General features: G+C 42.7%; 1 protein-coding gene across 1 annotated transcript in view; it reads left to right on the plus strand.

The window, feature by feature from the left end:
- Positions 1–751: 751 nt before the first annotated feature.
- Positions 752–22017, plus strand: part of HIF1A (hypoxia inducible factor 1 subunit alpha) — a 34355-nt gene continuing 13089 nt past the window's right edge. Inside the window, exons 1-6 of the mRNA XM_053979744.1 lie at positions 752–868; positions 15171–15361; positions 16300–16445; positions 16540–16624; positions 19877–19989; positions 21047–21249. Coding sequence (XP_053835719.1) covers positions 834–868; positions 15171–15361; positions 16300–16445; positions 16540–16624; positions 19877–19989; positions 21047–21249 — 773 coding nt within the window. The 5' untranslated portion in view covers positions 752–833. The remainder of the gene's footprint in view (positions 869–15170; positions 15362–16299; positions 16446–16539; positions 16625–19876; positions 19990–21046; positions 21250–22017) is intronic.

Raw genomic sequence — 22017 nt, forward strand, 5'->3', positions numbered from 1 at the left:
CTGTCTAAATCTCACGAGAGGAGGTTGTAGGGAGCTCTCTGCTGCCGTGGCTGCAGTGACAGGACAGGAGGACATGCTCTTAAGGAAAGACAGGGGAGATTCAGATTAGATAGTAGAGAATAAAAATGTCTCTGTTAGGATGGTCAGGCATGGGAATAGGCTCTTCGCGTGCGGTGGAGTCACCATCCCTGGAGGTGTTTAAGAGGCGCTGGGGATGCGGTTTAGGGGCTACAGGGGCAGTGCCAGGTGGGTGCTTGGACTGGATGATCTTAAAGGTCTCTTCCAACCTCGATGTTTCTATGAGTCTAAACGTCCCGGCGTTTTACTGTACTACGACACCTCTGGGAGAGGCAGCGGAGTCAAGTACCGACCAAAGTGAGAAAGGAAAAAAGGAGGCGATAAAGAGGGGACTAACTCCTCGCGCTGCGCCCACGGGGGTGCGATTTGTGGCAGGATCCGCACGGGCGGTGCTCGGAGCGGGCCGGGCCCCGCCGGCGGGCGCTGTGGGGCCGCTGTGGGGCCGGCCGGGCCCGGGCCCGCCCCGCACGCAGCGCCGCACGTGAGGCGCCGGCCCCCGCCCAGCTGAGCGCTCAGCTGACCCCGCGCGCAGGGGCCGGGCCGCGCCGCCGCTCCTCACTGGCGCAGCGCGGGCCCCGCGCCGCGCCCGCCGCCGCCGCGCCCGCACCTCCCCGCAGCCTGCGCCCCGATGCTCTGAGCCCGCGCGGCCCCAGACCCGGCCAGCGCCGCCATCTCCCCGCGCCCCGTGGCGGCCATCGGAGCCGCGGCCGCCTCGCATCTAGGGAGCCGGCGGGAGGAGAAGCCGTCCCGCCGCCATGGACAGCCCCGGCGGCGTCACCGACAAGAAGAGGTACCGATGCCGCGCCGCCCGCCCCCCGCCTCCCCCTTCGCTCTCTGCTGCCGGCCCCCGCCGCCCTCTGCTTTGTTACCGCCGCCCCCTCCTCGTCCTCTTCCCCGCTGCCCTCCCCGCTTTCCCCGGGCTCCGCTCTTCCATTCCTCCTTCTCCTTCTCGTCCACGTCGCCATTTTGTCGGCGGGGGGAGCGGGCCGGGGCTCGGGGCTGGCGGCGGGGCCGGGGGTGAAGCGCCCGGTGTCGGCCGCGGTGCCGGGGAGCGGCCCGGGGGCTGCTCCGCTCCTGGGAATGAGCGGGCAGGGATTGATCGTGTCCCGTGCCCGGCGCGCTCCGAGCCCGCCGTGCCCCGGCTTTGTGCGGAAAAGGGCCGGCTCGCATTCTGGAGATATTAAGCTTTTAAAAAAAATCCCCAGAAGTCGCGCTGGGGAGGTGTAAGGGGGGTGGGGGGGAGGGGGAGCGGATGGACAATGTGAGTTGAGGAGTATGAATAATTCACCGAGGATTGTAAGCGCAAATTAGAGGAAAGGGGGGGAATAAAAGCCTTAAAAGCCTTTGTTAGGCGGTGAAGTTTAAGGAGCCGGGGGGCTCGGGTGAGCAGGTCCCGGCGGTGGGGCTTTGTGGGGGGATTAATTGCGGTGTTCGCCATCTGCAGAAGGTTTGTTTATATGGATATCGATACCTTTTCTCGGCTTTTAATTATTCGAGATGGGTTTTGCCTGCCCTTGTATCCAAGGGTCATCTGAGCAGGTTAAGCGCAGTAAGTGTTACAGCGTGTAAGTTGTGTCGGGAAGGAGCCTGGCCGGCTTGTAAAATGGATGGTGAGCTTTGTGCTGAGCTGGGAGGAGGCACCGGGAGCGCCCGGACAGCACCGGCCCCCTTGGAGCGCCTTTGGAGCCGGTGCCGGGGTGGGATGGGGGAGAAGCGCCTCTCGGTCCACTGAAATCCCGACACGGGGGCACCTGGGGCGGCACTCAACCTCTAGTTTCTCGGCTCCAGGCGGATGGCTCTTGAGAAGCCTGTGAGAAAATGTTGCAACCAAAATGATTAATCTGCTCTTTGCTCTGATGCCCTAATTTAGTGGCAGGTCTAGGAAAGGGGTTTGAGAGTTGAGTTGTTTTCTGATACTTTTTATTTTGGTTTATTGGGCTTTTTTTGTTTCTCTTTTTTATTTTTTCTTTTGCCCTTGAGCATTTGTTATTTTTTACTTACCGTTCTCCCCCACTGGAGGACTTTTTTATTTTTTGAATTCTCTTATCCTGGATGTAATCTGCTTTCTTCAGAATGCAAGAATGAGTATGCAAAGCTTATCCTTCCTTCCTAAAGGCAGGGCTTAAGAAAGAGAATTTGTTGTTTTCTGTTTCCTGCAGACAAAGTTCAAAGTCAGGAATGTTTCTTATAAAGGAATGTTCAGATTACTCCTGTTGTAGGGTTTTAATGGAAAACATAAAGCTGTGTCTGTGGTACATTCATCCTGGGGGCTGTGGATGTACAGTTGAGCGAAGATAGCTAAGCAAAAAAAGGAAGGATATGAGCTCAGCAGAGGACTTCATGAAAATAGCAAGCATTTCTCAAAAACCTGGGTTGTTTTTGAAAGGTTTAGGTTTGATAGTGTCCATATTCAGAATACCTTGAAGGGAGAAGTCCTTTACGGCCTGTTTTTTGTCACCTTTGATGATAAAACTTTGGTTAGTCATATATACAGTACACCTCAATTTTGGTATGGGTTAAGATCCTTTTATTCCTTGCCTCTCCCTCTGCTTGTATGTGGATAGTGTTTATCTCTTGATAGTTAATGTAAAGCTTGTTGTTCAATTAGAGGCTGTGAGATTCAGAAAATATGGAATTTGCCCAAGTTTGTCTCAGTCTTTAAAGTGAAGTTTGGTCATAGCAGTATCTGGAGGTGTGGATTTTTATACTGGCCTGTTGAGTCCATTTTTTGATGTGGTTCCAAGCTTCTCATATATGTACAGGGGTCAAGATTCCCTAAGAAATCCAGTATCAGTGCCATGATTAGATACTGAATTATTTGGGTTTTAGCCATTCTTCAGTTGTTGTATCACTTTGATGTGCTCCTGGGTTTTCCCCCAGGTGCTGCAAAGACAGCGTTTCCCTGCATGGAGTGGGTGAAACAGAGTTGTTGGGAGCTTTGTTTGCTCATCGACTCTCATTTGAGCCAAATTTAAGGCTTTTGGTGAGAAGTACGAGATTTTTCTCAATATTCTTTTAACAAACTCCAGTGTGCAGATGGCTGATGCAATGAAAAGAAAAGCTTTTCCTCGGGTCTGTGCTGTGACACTTCACTATTAGCAGAGGAATTCTGGTGTGTTTTTAAGTAAATGAGCCATTTCGGGTTATGGGTTAGTCGTTACTTTTGTAGTGGCTTGCAGTTGGTCGGTAACCCAGATTAATTTTTTTAGTGTGCTGTAAGTCTTTAGAACATAAAATACATATCTTAAATGCTATAGGTACTAAATAAAAATAAGTGATTTCTGGAGCATTCATTCTGGGTCTTAAGATGGTATAAGCCAGTGAAATTTAATATTCTGACATGAATGCCTTGCAGAAGAACTTCAGCTTTTCAGTTTCTCAGAGTTGGGCCCTGAAACTTATTTTTTAGTGTCTAAAGGGGATGATTTGGGAGATCAGCGGTTTTCTGCTGGATTTTTGCCACCGAAGTCCAGCTCCAGAATCTGTTTGAGAAGCCTGTACCCTGTGCTGATGGCACTGAAGGGCAGTGGCTACCCATGTTTTTTCTTAAACCTGTGTGAGGTCTTTAAGATTGTATGTGCCACTGCTTTTGTCTGTTAATTTCTCTCCGCGCTGGGGGAGCCACCGTTGCTAGAGTCGAAAGTGAATACAAAACCCTTTTGTATAATCTGGGCTGTAAGAAGAGGAGGAATCTTTCAGTAAATCTCCGGTAGAGTCTCCCCACAGGTATGGGGAAGGCTGAGTGGTTTCTGGCTCATAGAACAGTGGTTTTACTGCTTTCTGGGTTTTTCTGGATTGTTTGCCTTGCCATAGGGCTTACCTGTGTTGTCTGTTCTTTGCACTGCCTCAAACATGAAAAGTTTTGTGAATTCCTTTAATAAAAATGACTAGAAATGGTTTTCTAGTGCCCACTAAAGATGAAGGGGACAGCATAGTGCTACTGCCCATCCTCATCAGCATCAAGGCACTGAAAATCAGGGAAGAATAGCTGTGGAGGATTTGCCTGCTGGTGCTTTGGTTCCATTTATCAGTGAAAGTCTGATAATTTGCCAGTGAGCTGATGGAAGCAACAGGAGGGTTTTCTGGTTTTTGTTTTCAGTCATGCTTGCTTTGCCCTTTAAAACACAGTGTCTCCAGTCTGCAGTCTGGGTCTCTTGGTTGGGGTGCCTGAAATAACAGCAACCAGTCCACGCTTAGCTAAGAGAGCTGGTGCAGCTGTGATCAGATGGTCCAGGTTGTCAGGGGGTATGTAACAGGGTGATGTGGTAGTAAGAGGTTGTTCTTTGAAGCACTTTCAAGTTTTTCTAGCAATTCAGCCTTCTGTTGAAATGCTTTTCCTTTCCTGGAGGCACACGCTGGACCATGTTTGGAAGGTGTGGGGGGAACAAACTCTTATCAGCATACTCTTATCAGCATCCTGAATGTGCCAGTTAAGTCAACTGTTGGTTTAAAGGTGGAGGTGTGAAGTGGATAATCGATTTTATTCTCTCATTTAATTGCTATCGCTGTCTTCTGGTTGGTTTCTTTTATCAGAAGTGCCCATCAAGGGCTTACTTAGGTTAGGCTAAGGTGGCATGCCCTTTGTGAGCCTTGAGGAACTGAGAAGCAGTGCCATGCTGTCTTCCTAGTGCCACTAGAGGAGACCACGCTGCTGTCATGCGTGTGACGCCTGAATTCACCTACAGGTGCTTGCTTCCTCCCCTGCACGTGTTGTGCAAGCAGCCATAGACCTTTGTTCCTCCCTATCCTTGAACTATAATGCCTGGAGTTCATGTGTCTGGTTCCAAGACTGATTGCTGATGGTGAAGTGGAAACAAAAAAAAAAAAATAGTCAATAAATATTAATATCACTGTCAAATGTCAGCGGCATTGCACTGTAAGCCCAAAACTCCTAAGATTGTTCATGTTCCCGTTGGTGTGCTTCCAGCCTGGAAGCCTGGAGGACTCTTGCTGAGCCTGTGTAACACAGTGGATTGAATTCTTGGATGTGTTCATGTTGCTCAATATTAATATTGCACTAATTTGTGTTAGAATGCTGGATTTCAAGTAGGCTTGCGTGAGATTTTTTTATATTAAAGGGGACATTGAATGACAGAAGCTGCTGATTTTTTAATTTTTTTTTTTTTTTTTTTTTTGTACTACCAAAGAGAATTTGGCAGTATTAATTTATTCCTAAGGAGCTTTGGTGTTAGGACATGCTAACAAAATAATTTTTACCTGGTTGTAGAGTGTGCATGGCTAAGTAAACCCAGGAGGGAAGTCCCACATGGTTTAGTGGTGGTATACAAGAGCATCAAGCTTTTCCTGATGATACTTCCAAGGAGATGCAAATACCAATTCAATTACAAGATGTGTTCTTTAAAAAACAAGCAGATTCAAAACAAAAACAAACTTTGCAAGAGCCTTACAAGAAGACACAATAACCCATACCTGTTCCTAGCAAGCTGGTGTCCAAAAGGAAGGAATGTTCCAGATTACTGCACCTTTTATCTTCACATACACAGTTATATGGGCAGGTGTTTACATGCCTCAGAAAAACCACCTAGGTAATGCATGGAAAGTGTGGACCTTAATCATCTTTTCATGTTATAACAGCCCTTTCCCTTTTGAATTTGAGAAAGTCTGAGCATTTTGAGCCTCTCCTGAGAAACTTCCTTTGTATTAGAGTGGATGGAAGAGAATGCAGGAAAATCTGAGCTTTCCACTGAGGACTGCTCTGAAATGGGAGACACGGGGAGGTTTTGTGACACTGGAGACTACAGGAGAGAAGATAAGACTTTGCACTTTAACTAATGACTGAAAATGTAAGGAAGATACAAGTTGCCAAATTACCATTGGACATGAAGCCTGTTGAAGTTTTTCTCTACTGAGATCTCTGCTATTTAGCTTGGAATAAAAATCTCTATGAAAATTACATTCTGAAATCATTAGGAACATGGAATCAAGTGAACGCATGCCAGCATATGTATTTTTTGAATGCAGTTTTTGTAGGTGATGAACACTTCAGGGTTCTTTGATGTGGAGCCACAGCCCCGGTTGAAGCTATGCCTGTTCATACCAGCCTGGGGGTTGGGTTTGAGAACTCAGAGAAAGTGCATTGATAAAGAGCAATTCCATCATGTGCATAATCTGTCCTTTCTTCCTGTTGAAGTCTGATAACACTGGGACTTGTAGAGAAATGTAGCCCTTTAAAAACTTGAGATATTTTAGTACCAAGAAATTCAAAATGGCTTTGCTGGCACTGAAGAACTGGTGCTTCAAGATGGTAACTAGTTGTTCCGTAAAGACACCAAAGCGTAACTATGTGTGTGTTAGCAGAGATACTGTGCAGCTTCTGTTTAATTTGGTGTGATTGAATGCTCCTTAAGCATTTTGAGAAATGTTACAACAAATCTCTTAACTCACTGCATTAAAATAGAGCCTGAATGTGAAGTGAAGAATTGAGGGTACTGAATCAGCAGCACTGATTATAATTACAACAGTGGAAGGTTTTACCAAGCAACTTGTTTAATAACCATTTTGACTCGATTTGTAATAATCCTGGAAATGTTACCTGAAAAAGATGACCTGTTTTGTTTACCAGAATGAGTTCCTTCATTGTCAATCTTAAACCAAAACTAGACTGATGTCACTTTATGAAAATTTGTGCATTTCAAGAAGCAAAAGGATTTGAGGCCAAGCCTCCTGTTTTTTGCTCACAAATGAGAATAGTAAATGGACTGTTATGATAGAAAGGGAGTTACTAAAGGCTTACCTCCTTATGTTTGCTCCCTGATCATCTCCCTTGGAAGACATTAATTAATCCACATCAAACATAAAGGCTGCAGCCTCCACTAGCTAAACTATAGAAAGGAATGGTTTAGTTGGGGATGGGAATTTTGGTGCTCAGTCCTTCAGAAAGGACTTTCTCCTTGCACCCTATTGAGTCTATTGGATGCTGAGCTGACATTGCTGCAGGCTTTTTGTCCTTGCTATTGTAAATGTTTCTCTTGACTGCTTAGTGGGTCTGTTCTTTATTCATACATATTGATATCTCTTACTTCTGTTCTTTTTTTTTTTTCCTGTTCTTAAAAACCTTTGATTACAAAATACCCTGTTAACTGAAAGCAGTTGAGAAACTTGAGGTGAAGGGATGAAACTTGGATGGAAGCAATGAGGGAAAATATCCAGCCTCCAGTCTTGAAAACCAAATGCAGTGAACAAAACAGAAGATACATTTTAATGCCATGATTTAGACTAAAATTAGTTACTTTTTCAAGAGTCTGCATCTGTCTGAAGGTAGACCAGTTCTTAGCTAAAACTTTGTTAACTGAGAGCCTGACAGATATCTTGGGGATATGTTTTGCATCATTTTTTGTGAGCTTGGTAGAAGCAAAAGCAGAAGAGCTGAAGGGAGGAGAGCACTTAGTGTCTAGTTCTGTCAAGCCCATGTTCAGATAACTCTTTTGAATAGCTCTGATTTTTCTGTAATACTAAACACAGTTTTACTACCATGTACTTTTAATCCTGAAGGGTTTTTACTACCATGTACTTTTAATCCTGAAGCACAACTAATTAAGGAAAAAATATACTCAAGAAAAAGCCAAATAACGTAGCTGAAAAAAAATTTTCTTACATGCCACCGCTGTATGCCATGTGGTTATTTTAAAACAATATATTACAACACAAAGGTAAACTGTGGGTGGGTTACACTGTATAGTAAGACATGATAGAATCACTTCACCATGATCTAAATTAGAAATGACAATATTTAAGCTTTTCCCCTTTTACTCACGCTTTCTATGTGGGGAGGTAGTTGGGGTTTCAGGTCAATCCCAGGCCAAATCCAGTTGATGGATAATCTTGTCAGTGTGGTGCTGTGATGGGTTCAGGCCATTAAGGCTCTGCTGCTGGCTCCTGTGTGCTGTGATTTGTCTGTAGGATGGGTGTTTATATGGATTTTGTGGTGTTGCCAGTAAGACTTCTCTAGGTGAGCTGAGTGAGTCTCCTCTGGCTGCCTCTCCCCACTCTCATTTTGCAAACGCCCGTGGCTTTCAGAGCATTGGGGCTGCTGTAGCTAATCCAGGCTGACCTGCCTGCTTGCTCTCCTGATTTGTTAGGGGTTTGTTTTGGTGGTAGTCAGGCTATGGGAAATGCCTGCAACTATCCTCATGTAAAGAAAATGGTTTGAATTGCTGTGTTAGAAAGAAATATACAAAGGAATTAATTTAATAGTTTATGTACAGTGGTGTCATTTCTGCTTGGATATTATGTTAGTTTCTGCAGTTAAATCTCTTTTAAATCATTCATACTGTATGTAAGGAATTTGAGTTCTTTCCTGAGTTGGATTAGTGGGCTGTGATGTTCATTAATTCATGAAGAGCAAGACTTTCTTCTGCGTAATCACATGCTTCTGATTGCACACGAGGTTTGGGTGTGGGTTTTTTTTTTCCTCACAAGAACTTTGTACACAGACTATAAGAACAACTAGTAAATAAAATTGGCCACAAAGCAATAATACTTTAAAAGGAAATCACGTCAAAGCAAGGTGGGTCAAAGCTGGAACCCATGGAAAACTGGCAGCTGAGAGGCTGCAGTAATTCTGTACAGCTGCAATAGGAGGAAGGAGCACCCCTCCCAGCCAATTTGAAAAAAGTTTGCCTGCTGAGGGATGAACAGTCTGGGCTGCTGGTCAGGACAGACAAGTGTGTCACTGCAGGGCTAGGAGGGAAAGGGAGTGGGGCTCTTGGGGCTGCCTGCGACCCTGGGCCATGTTTGTGTGGGTCTGTCTCAAGACTTGATAGATGGTGCTAACACTGCAGCTCTGTCCCCCCTCACTGAAGTTGATCAGCTCCTTAGCTCCCCTATACCTAAATAACTGGATTTGAGTGGTGTTCTCTTTCATTATAAACCAGTTTTTCATATGAAGTTGTCGATAGAGCGGTTCCACTGTTTTAGTTTGTCTGCGCTAAGTACTGGGCTTACCTGGACCTTCTTTCCATGGAGAAATAATTTAGCAAGTATCATGGCTAGCAGCTCTGGACAAAACACAGATCTTGCAAACAGTGAAAAAACCCAAGTGATCTTGTATTGAGCAGAGTCAGGAGAGTAGAACTTTGTCCTAATCCTCTTTGGCCGTGGGTGAGAGTGGTTGGTGGGACAAGCCTGGGGCTGAGCCATTCACACTCTGTATGGACACAACTGGTTATTCTGGGTGTTCTGCAGGGTATGGCTGCGGACCAGGAGCTGCCCCTCTGTCCTGTTCAGCTGTGCTGCCAGAAATACCTTGCTTAGGCTGGGCCTGAAAAGGTGACCAAGTTTTATGCCAACTGCAGGAATGCATTCAGCCTTAAAAGTTAAATGTGAGACCACTTGCAGGTCTACTTTCTAAAGTTCCAATACCATCCTGATGTCATATACTTTTATTATATTACTGTGTTGTAATATTTGCATTTTTTTTGGTTTAATGAAGAAAAAAATGAAGCTATGTTATAGTGGATATAGTTCTTGTGATTCCATTTCTAAGCCAGGTGTTTCCCATAGTAATTTTACAGTCTGAAAGGAGAGATTGTTACTAACATGGAAATACTATCTGAATCTTTTACTGGCAAATGATGGCAATTAATGTCAGAACTGAAAACTAGTTAAAGCTCAAGAAGATGTTACCAGATTTGAAGCACATTACTAATTCAGATTTCCTGTTTCCTACAATGTATATTTCTATGAAACTTAAGGAACAAATAATGTGATAAATACAAAACCACTTGGTTAAAGAAAGCAAATCTAAAGAGAAAAATGTGAAGTGCTCTCAGAAGATGTTTATATTCCAGAATATTCTCAAAACCTGTATCAAGAAAGATGAGCCTGGGTTAATTAATCATGCACAAGTTATTTTACATGGGAACTGAAAACACCTATAGAGCAAAATGTACCTGATTAGAGAAATAGTAAGTTTGAATGGGAGAAAATCTGTAACCATAGCAAAGTGACATAAAGGAAGCCTCTTGATTTTTATTTTTTTTTAATCTAATAATATCTACACAGGATAAAATTTTTCTTAACGCTGGGTGGTGATTTTAAAAGCTAGAAGGAGACAGAGTTGACTGCTAGACATATTAAGTTCTATCCATTGACCATTTTTAATCTAATTATTTTCAACCAAAATTATTACCAGTTACTGGTGGTATTTTCCAGGGCTTTTTTTTGTGTTTTTTTTGGTGGTGGTTTGTTTTTTTGTTTTTTTTGGGTTTTTTTTGTTTTTTTTTTTGTCTATTTGCCATTGGTAAATAAGGAGGAACAAGCCAACTTATATGTGATTAGTTTTTCATTCAAGGAAATGAAAAATTGCGGCTTCATTTAGACAATTGGGGGCTGACTTGTAGGAATCTGCTGTGGAGGGGTCTCTGGGATGGTGTGGGGATTGATGTGTTATTTGGGAGATGCTGTGGCCCAGATGGTTGGTGTGACCACGATGACAGGAGCTGCACACTCAAGTTTTAACATCTGTATATCTGGTGGGCACGGGCTTGCTGCTGGTGTGCTTTGCTCTCAAGGCTGTTGGGCAAATTCTTGCTGTACAACTTTGTTTCTGTTCACCATGATTTGAGGCAGGGGATAGGAGTCTGGGTTATATCCTTCAGCTGAGCTCTTGGTTCAGCTGCAGTGATTGCTGGTTGTGAAATACCCTTTTGCTCTGGGTCTCTAACTCAAATATCTTCTGGAGCCCAGATTTTTATTCAGCTATTGCATGTAAATATCTCTTATATACAAGAAGTGGTATTGGGTTTAAAGGGGTCAGTGAAACTGCTTTCACTGTGCTCTCATGGATAACATGCTTATGATTTTCTGCTTCTGTATTCTGGTGGTAGAAATACAAAATGGAAATGAATGTCTGGCACTGAGATTGTGCAGGAGAAATGAGACCTGCAAATGCATGCAATTTCCTGTCCAGCACCGGCATTTCTGATATTTTCATTGCACGTATAATCCACTCAGCAGCTGAGGTTTTCTTCAGGCTCTTGAGGTGTTTTTGTTTCGTGCCAGACTGACAGCAGAAGGCTGCAATACAGCTCTGAGGTTTGAGGGTTATTTTAAATGGAGCTCGGCTCCTTTTCTGCAGAATGCTCTTGCTGTTGAGAAGATCATGAGCTTTACACAGGGGCAGCTCCAAAAGAACAGATAAGAGAAGTGATATGATTTGTTTAAACTGATCTTGTGGCACTTCACATCTCACTATTTAAAATCCTTGAGCTCCCTTTCCTTCCCCTCTGGTGAGGAGATTGCTCACTTTGGAAATACATTTTCTTTACAGGAATTCAGTGTCATTTAATTGGCTGCACAGAAAAGTGTGAGCAGCTATACATGCTGATGTGTGGTTTTTAATTTACTTTATGCAATTGTAACAAAGCTCAGAGTATTCACAATAGTAAAGAGTTTTTTTTTTTTTTTGGTTTGGTGGCATTTCAGTGTTGAGGCAACAATGACTTCACTTGGTAATTAAACCTCATTTGTGAAAGACCTTCTCCCTATTAATTTGATCCATTAAAGAAACGCTCTTTGAAGCTGGTAGTTAATCTTCCTATTTAAATGGCTGGGTTTTACTCAGATTGGTTACAGCTTAGGTTTAAATAGCAGCTAAAAATAGCCAACTGTTGTGCTGTACAGTTTAAACATCTATCTATAGTAGTAGCCTTTCTAGAAAGGAAACATGTAGTAAAAGGGAGAGGAGATGCTGCCACTCGGGCAGCACTGGTTGGTTCCAACATCCCTTTTTCCTTGGGTTTTGCCCATCAGCTCCAGCTGGCAGCACTTGATGATCTTACTGTGGGATTAATTTTTACCAGAAAGCACTATGGGCTGGATTTGAGCAGCGTTTGGGTTGGTAATTAATAATTCAATGGCTGGGAGAAGTTTTGACTGTTCCTGCTGAAGGCTGCTGCCAAGGGTGCTAAAAACTGGCAAAAATCTGGAAACTACCCAAAATATTTTCAAGAACATTAGGCTGTCAGAAAGAAAATACAAGGGCTGAAATCACAACTTGTGAGGCTAGTGTCTATCTTCATCTCTTGAGTGCCCTGTGTGATTCACACAAGCCTGACAAATCTGTGGACTTGAAGTGCTCAGCATGATTGCCAAAGCAGGGGAGTTTTAACTTAAAAGTGTCTGCAATTGAAAAGGAAGCCGTGACAAAACTGCAGGAATCTGGGTGGATGGCAAGCATTTACTTCCAGTAATTCTCTCTTGAGTTTTTCTTGTAGGATGAACATTTTGCCAGTGAAGGGGTCTTGAATGAGGAGCTAACAAAAATCAAAGGTATAAAGGTGACTCTATCTAAGGCAACAGAATTTCATGTGCTGTTGTTACAGTTTCAGCTGGGATAGAGTTAATTTTCTTCCTAGTAGTTGGTGCAGGGCTCTGTTTTGGAGAATAGTGCTGGCAGCACGCTGATGTTTTAGTTGTTGTTGCACAGTGCTTCCCCTGAGTTAAGGACTCCTCAGTTTCCCCTGCTGTGCCAGTAAGGAGATGCACAGGAAGGCAGGAGGGGAAAAAGAAAGCACAGCCAGGACAGCTGACCTGGGCTGACCAAAGAGACATTCCAAAGCACAGAGCATCGTGGCCAGTGTGTGCACTATGGGAGTTGGCTGGGAGGTGCTGGGCCGTGCTCTGGGACAGTCAGAGGGTGGGGAGCAATTGCATCGAGCATCACTTGTCTGTCTTGAGTCTTGTTTCTTTCTTTATGTTGTCTCCTTTGTCCTTGCAATTATTACTTTGTTTCAGTTATTAAACTGTTTTTAAGTTGACCCATGGGTTTTACCTTCATTGCAGTTTTCCTCCCCATCCCACGAGGGTGGGACAGGTAGTGAGCAAACAGCTTTGTGGTACTTAGTTGTGGGCTGGGGTTAAACCACAATAGTTACCTTGAAATACCTTTGACAAAATAGTGTTACAGTGAAATCTGGGTCCAAGAAAGAGAACAGATGTTTTTTTTTCCCCTCCACCCTTAGTTTTCCACCAAGAGAAAAGGTACTTGAGGCCTGTCTTCAGTAATAAATATTTAATCAGTCAGGTTAAATAGCTAAAATATTTTTGCAGTATTGTTAAAGGTCAGCCTTTTCGTAATGGCTGTTTCCAGATATACCTGTATGTCAGGAGCCTCAAGCTTCTCAGACCAAGATATCCATCACTACAACAGGAACATCTGTTGTCACAGGGAAATTCAATGTGAAGAAATCTGCAATGTGGGGAAATATTGTCAGATATTTTATGCTGCCTTTCTGAGGGACATGGGCTTATATTCACAGGAATCAATTGGACTATTGTATGTCCAGAATTTTTTACAATTATAATTCCCATAAGTTAGTTTTCCAAAGGTCTTTTTATTACTATTATGTCAATCTATTAATGTTTCTCATTCCACAGAAATAGTTTTTCTCTGCTGGCAGGAGTAGGAGGAGGGGATGATGGGGATGGCATATAGTTTTATCAAGTTGGTAAAAAGGAAGGTAATTGTAAAAGAGATTCTGATAGCTTATTTTGTCTTTTTCATGGATTATTAAGCTTCTTCCATATGTCAAGGCATTTGTGCTTCCAACATCCAACACGGTATTGTCACACCTGTTTTTCTGCTCAAGCTGAGGAAGGTTTTGGCCACTGTGGGTAGCACGGCAGGTATAGGACTGAAATGTGGTTTTGGGCATGTATTTGCTGATACTGAAGAGGGGAGATACAGATTAGATATTGGGAAGAATCTCTTTGCTCTGAGGATGGTGAGGCCCTGGCACAGATTGCCCAGAGCAGCTGTGATTGCCCCACTCCAGTGCTCCAGGCCGGGTTGGATGGGGCTGGGAGCAACCTGGGATAGTGGAAGGTGTCCCTGCTCATGGCAGGCGGGTTGAAACTGGTTGATCTTGAAGGTCACTTCCAACCAAACCATTCTGTGATTCTTTGAATCTGGTTCATTATGTCCCAGGGATCATTAGCTCGTGAATTGCTTTGCTCTGTAATTTGTGGCACCTCTCACAAGATGTGTGCTAACTTAAAAGGACTTCTGCACAGATCCACAGACTTAGCAACGGAAATTTTGCAGTGGTAGTAGATGGCTTTTAAGTCTTGTGAAATCTTTAAAAAAGTAATTCCCAAACTGCCTTTTATATCTCAGGTGAATGCAAAATGAAGACCGGGTTCCTTCAGAAGATGTAAATGTATAAAAAGAAAACGTTAATACAATAATAGTGTGTGGTTTTGTATTGTTCATTTAAAAATAAAAACATATTTATTTCCTCGGGAACCACAACAGCACTGAGTTCTTGTTTGTATGTGGGAAAATTTGGAGCTCCCATGTGAAAATGTTTAGTTCAAAACTCATCTGACCAGATGCATGAGGCAGAAGTGACCTGGTGTGTGTGATGTGAAAATGGGGAATTCTCCCTGTTACTCACAGTCTTAACTGTTTCAGTGCTTTCTCTCAGTGAGCTGCTCTCTACCTTGTGTTCTGGAGGAGGCAGGTCTACAGAGGCAGTGAAAGGAAAATGAGGTATTGTTTTCCAGTATAGGGGAGACTCTGGAAGGGGCTTTTCTGGAGAAAGAGTGAATCATAGAATCACCATAGATGGTTTTGGGGAAGGGACTTTCTGGATTGCTTGAAAAGCAGCGTATCTCATGTTAAATGAGTACCCTTGCTTGTCTGACCTGTTAGGTGGGCTTTGTAAGGATGGTAAAAAAGGAAGAACTTGGAGAATGTACGTGATAAATGATGCTGGAGCATTGAGCTGGAAATTACCTACTCTGTAATTTGTTGAATGGGCTTGAAGGGTCAGGATTTGGAGGCTGAAGAGGCAGCACTCAAAGTATGAGATAAGCAGGAAGGGTTCTGTGTATGAAAGTCTCTTTGAAGAACTGATCTCGTTGGAAGGCTGTGGGTTTGAATTTAATTCTGGCAGAGCCCAACTGGGCCAGAAGTTGATACAAAGAATTACACTTGCACTTTTAAACTGAGTCTTTACATTATTCAACTTCCACAACTGGTTTACTTGATCGCTGGGCAACTTAGTTTCAAAGACACCTGTCCCAGAGAGCTCACTTCCCTCTACTAACCTGAAACTTTGTTTCTATAGGATTAGCTCTGAGCGCAGGAAAGAGAAGTCGAGGGATGCAGCCCGGTGCCGGAGGAGCAAGGAGTCAGAAGTGTTCTATGAGCTGGCCCACCAGCTGCCCCTGCCCCACACGGTCAGCGCACACCTGGACAAGGCGTCCATCATGAGGCTGACCATCAGCTACCTGCGCATGAGGAAGCTGCTGGATGCTGGTGAGGGAACAGTGTGGCACCATCTGGGAAGGATATTGAGGAAGAATCTATTTGTAAGGCCTGTCAGCAGTAAAAGAAATGAATGTGTTATTAGTTGTGTCCTTGCTCTGGGAAGACGGGAGACCTTACGGTAGAAATCAGCTATTAGCAATGAGGCAGGAAAATTCCACTGTTCAATGGACTTCATTTTTTCCCTTTCTGTTCTGGTGATCCTGGTTGTTCTCATCACAGCTGTTGTGCCCTTTTCAGTCTCATTTGACCCTTCTCCCAAAGTTAGATTTCTTCATTTAAACCTCTTTTCCCTCTAAACTTGTTTGTTCCAGCTGTGCTTTCTTGACTGTAGGTAATTGGTTCAAGGTTGACCGAGCTAACTATAGTTGTGTCCCCTTAAAATAAACTGCAAGGAATAGTTTTGTAAATTGTGTTTCTGTGATGTGCTCCTCTGGAGGTGAAGTCAGCTGAGGATGTGTTGTCTCTGCAGCTACAACTGCAGGAATATCTGAGTCAGGCTGTGAGCCTGTAGCTGATAGCCTGCCATGGGCAGTGTACTGGTTATTTGTGCTCATGCATGTCTGCCTCCACTATGTGGAGGAGTAACTTCAGTAGCCAGACTTGGAAAACACTCCCAGAAAGCCTCTGAGACAAGTTTAGAATGCCTTTGTGAAATGGGTGATAATTTTTTTGCCATATAGATCTTTTCCTTAAGGTGGAAGGTTTATTGGTTAATACATAATAGCACAGAGGATTAACCTCACTCTGATTTCTGGTACCTAACTAGAGCTTGAAGAATTGAACTGATCATTTATCTAAATGAATCATACTGGTTTTGAATGGTCCTGCAAGATTGACTCCTTGCAGACTGGTGCCAGAAGTCATTCCTGCTGGTAAGTGAAGAATGACTGGTGTTTGCTTAAACAAAAATGTGTGGCTTCTTGCAGGTGAACTGGAGACAGAAGCCAAAATGGAGAAGGAACTGAACTGTTTCTACTTGAAAGCTCTTGATGGCTTTGTCATGGTTCTGTCTGAAGATGGGGACATGATTTACATGTCTGAAAACGTGAACAAGTGTATGGGACTCACTCAGGTGAAATACTGACATTTCCTAAGACTGTTTCAAAAAGCTGTTCCATTTTTGTGTATGTGAAGTTAAACACCTGTATGCCTCTTCATTTTTGCAGTTTGAGTTGACGGGGCACAGTGTATTTGATTTCACTCATCCATGTGACCACGAGGAGCTGAGAGAAATGCTTACGCACAGAAATGGTGAGAAGAAAGAAAAAAAAATCAATTTCATTTACTTATGGATAGTTTCTGTTGGCATTAATACAATTGGATATCTGCCAGAAAATGGTGTTGAGTTCAAAAGCTAATATGTTTTTATTTCTTAAATCTCAAATTAAACCTTGTTGAGAGACACTAACAACAGGAATCACCAAAATGTTTTGGCTATATCCTAATTATAGAAGAAATGAGATTTCAGTAGGATTCCTTAATCTAACAAAATTAATTACTAAAATGGAGTTTTTGAGGGCTGAAAGAATTAGTGCCTACAGGAATAAAATTTAGAGGTAGGTTGAATGAGAATACAGCAATTGCTTAAAATCAGAGGGACATGGAGAAGCTCAGTTGTGCATTTGTCTTGGTCTGGCCTTGCCTTTACAGGACAGCTGAGAACAAATGCTTTCTTCCAGAAATCTGTGGTCGTATCCAAGACAAAAACCCAAAAATACTGTATTTAAATTTTAGGACATGAAGACCCCGATCTGGGAATATTTGAACAGCCCCAAAAAGGGCTTTGGGGTTGATGCTTCTCTGTACCTTTTAATTGGTGCATGAAATTGGTATCTTTTCACAGATTTCTGGCTCTTCTTTTCTCCCTCTGTGGGAGCAGAGCACTGTGTTTACATGTGCTGTGTGCTTTGATATTTAACAATTGCCCATGAATTACAGCTTTTGTGCCTTCTGAAGATTTGATAAAGGCTATAAAGGCTTGGCAGCCTGCATGCCTCCAAACAAATCTGCTTTACTCAGTAGTTAGAAGCCTAAAATCTGACCTCTCCACTTTCTCTTTCATCAAATGAGGTTTATATGGACTCTGAATTCAGATAGTGATAAATTAATAAAGCTGACCTCTGCTTTCTTGTAGCATTGTAAATCTTATGTAAGTCTTATGTTGTCATCTATTTAATTCAGTGGAAAGGACCTGATAAGATATGGCATTAAGGGCCCGACTTTGATTTTGTAAGCATTTTGTAAATTTGTCTGCCCTTAGAATTGAAGTATGTTTCGAAGGCTAGATTAGACTCCTCCCCTGCCTCCCCCTTTGGAAAACAGTAATACATCTTAGGAGTGGGAGAGCAATTTTCCTAAAGCAGTGTAAAAATCCTGCTTTTGTTGCAAAAGCTTATTCTTAAAAATGTAGTATCACTGAGTTTCATGCAAACCATCTCAAGCATGTCTAAATTGGCCAGACTGGAATCGGATGTCTGGAAACCATTATTACAAAAGCTGTTTTGCAAATGACGTTGGCAGACAGAAGTCTAAATTACGGTAGTAATAGTACATTTTTATATTTATTAGTATTCCCAGGTTTCTTTCGACTGCAGCTCTTACATCAGTGGAATTATTTTGGTTTTGAATTGAGTATTAAATATTCCCCTTTGGGACTGTACAAGTGCAAGTGAATATAAATGCATTTGGCAGAAACAGAACTGCATTCTCATTTTATGAAGCTGCTTTTTAAACTTTCAAAGCTGGCCATTTTAAAAAATAATGTCTGGTGCTGAATCAGACTTGAAAGTTGCTCCATCTTTTACAGCTGCTTCTCGAAGCAGAGCCTCATGCGTCAGGACTTGGTAACAGTAATATGTGATCGTCAGCTATCAATTTATAGATTGGTTTAATTCTTAAAACATGCTGAATTAAATAAGTTTTTGCTGCTTCTGTGAATTCTGCTTTAGTTTCTCCCCCACTTCCTCCATTATCAAGGTTGTTTTAAAGTAGCATAAAATATGCTTGAGCCCTTTAGTCTTTTCCTCTGCTCGAAGCAATAAACAAGTTAGCATAGGGGCTTTAACATTTTTCTAATTAATTTTGTCAAGCCAGTAACTGCAGTGCAAGCCATCACAAAGAATTTCATAGCTACTATTGTCTGTGCAGGATGAGAGCAAATTATTGTATAAACTTGTATCAGAAGTAAGCTCACGTGTTCTAAACTTCCCCCTCTGCCATGATTTGGTCCTTACTCTTTAGCAAGCCTCAGCAAACTGGCTCTTCCACTGCTCCTTCCCCTGGGTGCTGCATTGCCTCCTTGCACACATTGTGAGCTGCTTGCAGCTCTCCTGATAGCATCAGTTACATTTTCTTTGCCCACAATAGCATAACTAGTAATTGACTCTGCAAGGTCCTCTGTACAGGCAAAAACTTAACTTAAAGCCTGCTGGTAGAGAGGCTAAAAAATAATGCTGCAAATGTTGATTTGTATTAGGGTTTCTCAATTTTTTTCCTCCCAAGAATGTTAATAATGTGTTTAAAAACTTGGTCCCTGATTGCTTCAAGAGTGTAAAACACTGTGGAAATACTTGGATGCATATAAACAGCTGAGTTGTTAGTTTTGAGTTGAAAAACTTGCAATCCTGAAGAGCAACAAGCCCAAAAGGTGCTTTGAACGAACTCATAGTGAATTATTGATGCATTTCAGTGGAAACCACCTCAACAAGGTTTCTTATTCTACATATGTTTTTATTGTCCTCTGTCACAATTTTAAAATATATTGAATTTCCAATTGGTCTCTCTTTCTTCCTGCTCCTTTTTCCTGAATATGGGAGTGTGGAGTTGGCTACAAATATAATCTTGATCTTAAATTATTGAAACTGGACTGCATCAAAAGCCTCTCCTGTGAGGACAGACTGAGAGAGGGCTGGGTTTGTTCACCCTGGAAAAGAAATGGCTCTGGGGAGATCTTTGAGTCTTTTCCTCTACCTAAAAGGGCTCCAAGAGAACTGGAGAGGGACTTTAGACAAGGGCCTGGAGTGACAGGACAAGGGGAATGGCTTCCCACTGACTGAGGGCAGGCTCAGGTGGTTTTTGGGAAGGAATTCTTCCCACTGAGGGTGCTGAGGCCCTGGCACAGGGTGTCCAGAGGAGCTGTGCATGCCCCATCCCTGGCAGTGTTCCAGGTGAGGTTGGATGGGGCTTGGAGCAACCTGGGATAGAGGAAGGTATCCCTGCTCATGGCAGGAGGGTTGGAACAAGATGGTCTTTAAGGTCACTTCCAACACAAACTGTTCTATAACTCTATGAAACTTCAGGGTTTTTTTTAATCTACTTGATAGTAAAACTTGCTCTGAAAAATACCATTATCAGACGTGCTATTAGGTGTATGAATACTTTTAGTTTATTTTTTGGGTCTTCCCTTAGTCTCAGAGTTCTATAAGGTGTTTTTGGAGGTTTTTTAATGCCTTTGGAAGATGATCCAAGTATTTTAAGAATGGGTTTGCTGTTTGCTTCTGCTAGGTCCTGTGAAAAAGGGCAAAGAGCAAAACACGGAGCGCAGCTTTTTTCTCAGAATGAAGTGTACACTGACTAGCAGGGGAAGAACAGTGAATATAAAGTCTGCTACATGGAAGGTAACTAATGCAAAGGAATATTTGCATAATTTGGCAGCTTCCTCTTCAGATGTCATAACACTGTATTTCAACATTTTTGCTTCATGTAACGAGCTTGAATTTCACTAAGTACTTTATAATTTAATAATTGTGCTTCATTATGCTGAATTTTAATGCTGACTACATCACAGAGGTAACTGAAACAATGTTTTAAAATTAGTTTTTCAAAACTCTTTTAATGAATTTTCCATTTTAAATTAGAGGTCATTTACTTACAAACAATTATAATTACCAAATATGTCTGCATAAAGCCTTCTCTGGGAAAAAAGTACTTGACATTACTTATGCTGATCCCTGATTTCTTTTGATTTGTCACTGAAAATGTGATAGTTGAGGTCTCTCTGAAGGACTTCAATGCCATTCTTTTGAAGCTGCTGGCTCTCCCTTTTGTAACAGTTGGAACAAAAAGAGGCCAGCCCTATAACTTTCTGCAGTGAATGCATTTTCTCCTCTGGACAAAGTAACCTTTTACTGTATCCAGTGGATTATGGCTCACAGTTCTCTTTTATGATTTGAATTTGATTACTCTGGATCAAACAACTTCTTTGCTGCTGTCTGTGAACTATTTCTGCTTCAGAATGGTTAAAAGAAAACCCCACAAAATGCAAAAGTTCCTGTCTGTTGAAGAATGTATTTGATCTCTGTCATGAGCTCTGCAGAATATCTAAAATGGGGATTTCTACTATTACCGTAACTTTCAGATTTAAATTGTGAATGCCTTTTGCTGAGGCATCTGCTCATCAGAGTTGACATTACAGTGACTAGGAAGAAGAGTTCACAGAAATGCAGCAATGTTTGGTGTTGCTTCAGCCAGTGCTGAGGAAGGAGTTGGGCTGTGAACCCATCCCACGATATGTGGGGTAAGGAGGAGGACACTGCTCTCCTCCAGCCATCCCTTGTCACTGTCCCCTTGAGGGGTGGGGTGGGGAAGGACTTGGCTCTGGGTGTGCTGGTGGCAGTAGGATTGTGTTGTCTGACAGACCAAACCTTGTCTCTTTCTAAATCCAACTGCCTGCAGGTGCTGCACTGCACTGGCCACATCCGTGTGTACGACACGTGTGGGAACCAGACTCACTGCGGATACAAAAAGCCTCCCATGACCTGCCTGGTGTTGATCTGTGAACCTATTCCTCACCCATCAAACATTGAGGTCCCCCTGGACAGTAAAACGTTCCTCAGTCGTCACAGTCTTGATATGAAATTTTCCTATTGTGATGAAAGGTAATATATATGATTTATACTGTAGAAAATCATTTGTTTGAAAGATTTGCAGGGCTGGTACATGTTGGCTAATGTTTGCCTTCTCAATAACATGATTTATCTTGACAATGCAACCATTGATGGATGCTTGGCCTTTTCCTAACTGATCAGGATGTCTTAAAAGCCAGGTTTTTAGATCTAAGGAGGACGCAGGGTTATTACTTTGGAATAACAAAAGGGAAAGGGACTTTTTATACAGGCAGCTAGTGACAGGACAATGGTTGTAAACTGACAGAGAGGGCATGTTTAGATTAGATATTAGGAGGAAGAAATTCTTGACAAGGAGCTGTGGCTGCCCCATTCCTGAAGGTGTTCCAGACCAGGCTGGATGGAACCTGCTCTAGCGAAAGGTGTCCCTGCCCATGGCAGGGATTTGGAACAGGATGATCTTGAAGGTGCCTTCCAACCCAAGCCATTCTATGATTCGATGAATAAAACCTTTGCCTTTAGTTAACTGCCTCTTCAAATTGGTCTTTACTGTAGTGGCAGTGATTTAAATTGAAATGAGAAGATTCTTCCAGACACTGAAAAAGCAGGATTTTAGGTTTGTCAAAGATGGGGCATTTTGATGAAAAGAGTGTGCATGTAACACTTGTCAGATGTATTTTATTGCTACTGCTTCCCCTGTCTCCCTTCCTCAGGGGATCAGTGTCTGATTTTTTTCTGTCAAAAAAACCCAGACATTCAGCTGTACTTATAATGCAATACATCTGCTGTTGAAAAATGAGA

Source organism: Vidua macroura, chromosome 6 (genome assembly GCF_024509145.1).
Source record: "Vidua macroura isolate BioBank_ID:100142 chromosome 6, ASM2450914v1, whole genome shotgun sequence".
NCBI classification, from domain to species: domain Eukaryota; kingdom Metazoa; phylum Chordata; class Aves; order Passeriformes; family Viduidae; genus Vidua; species Vidua macroura.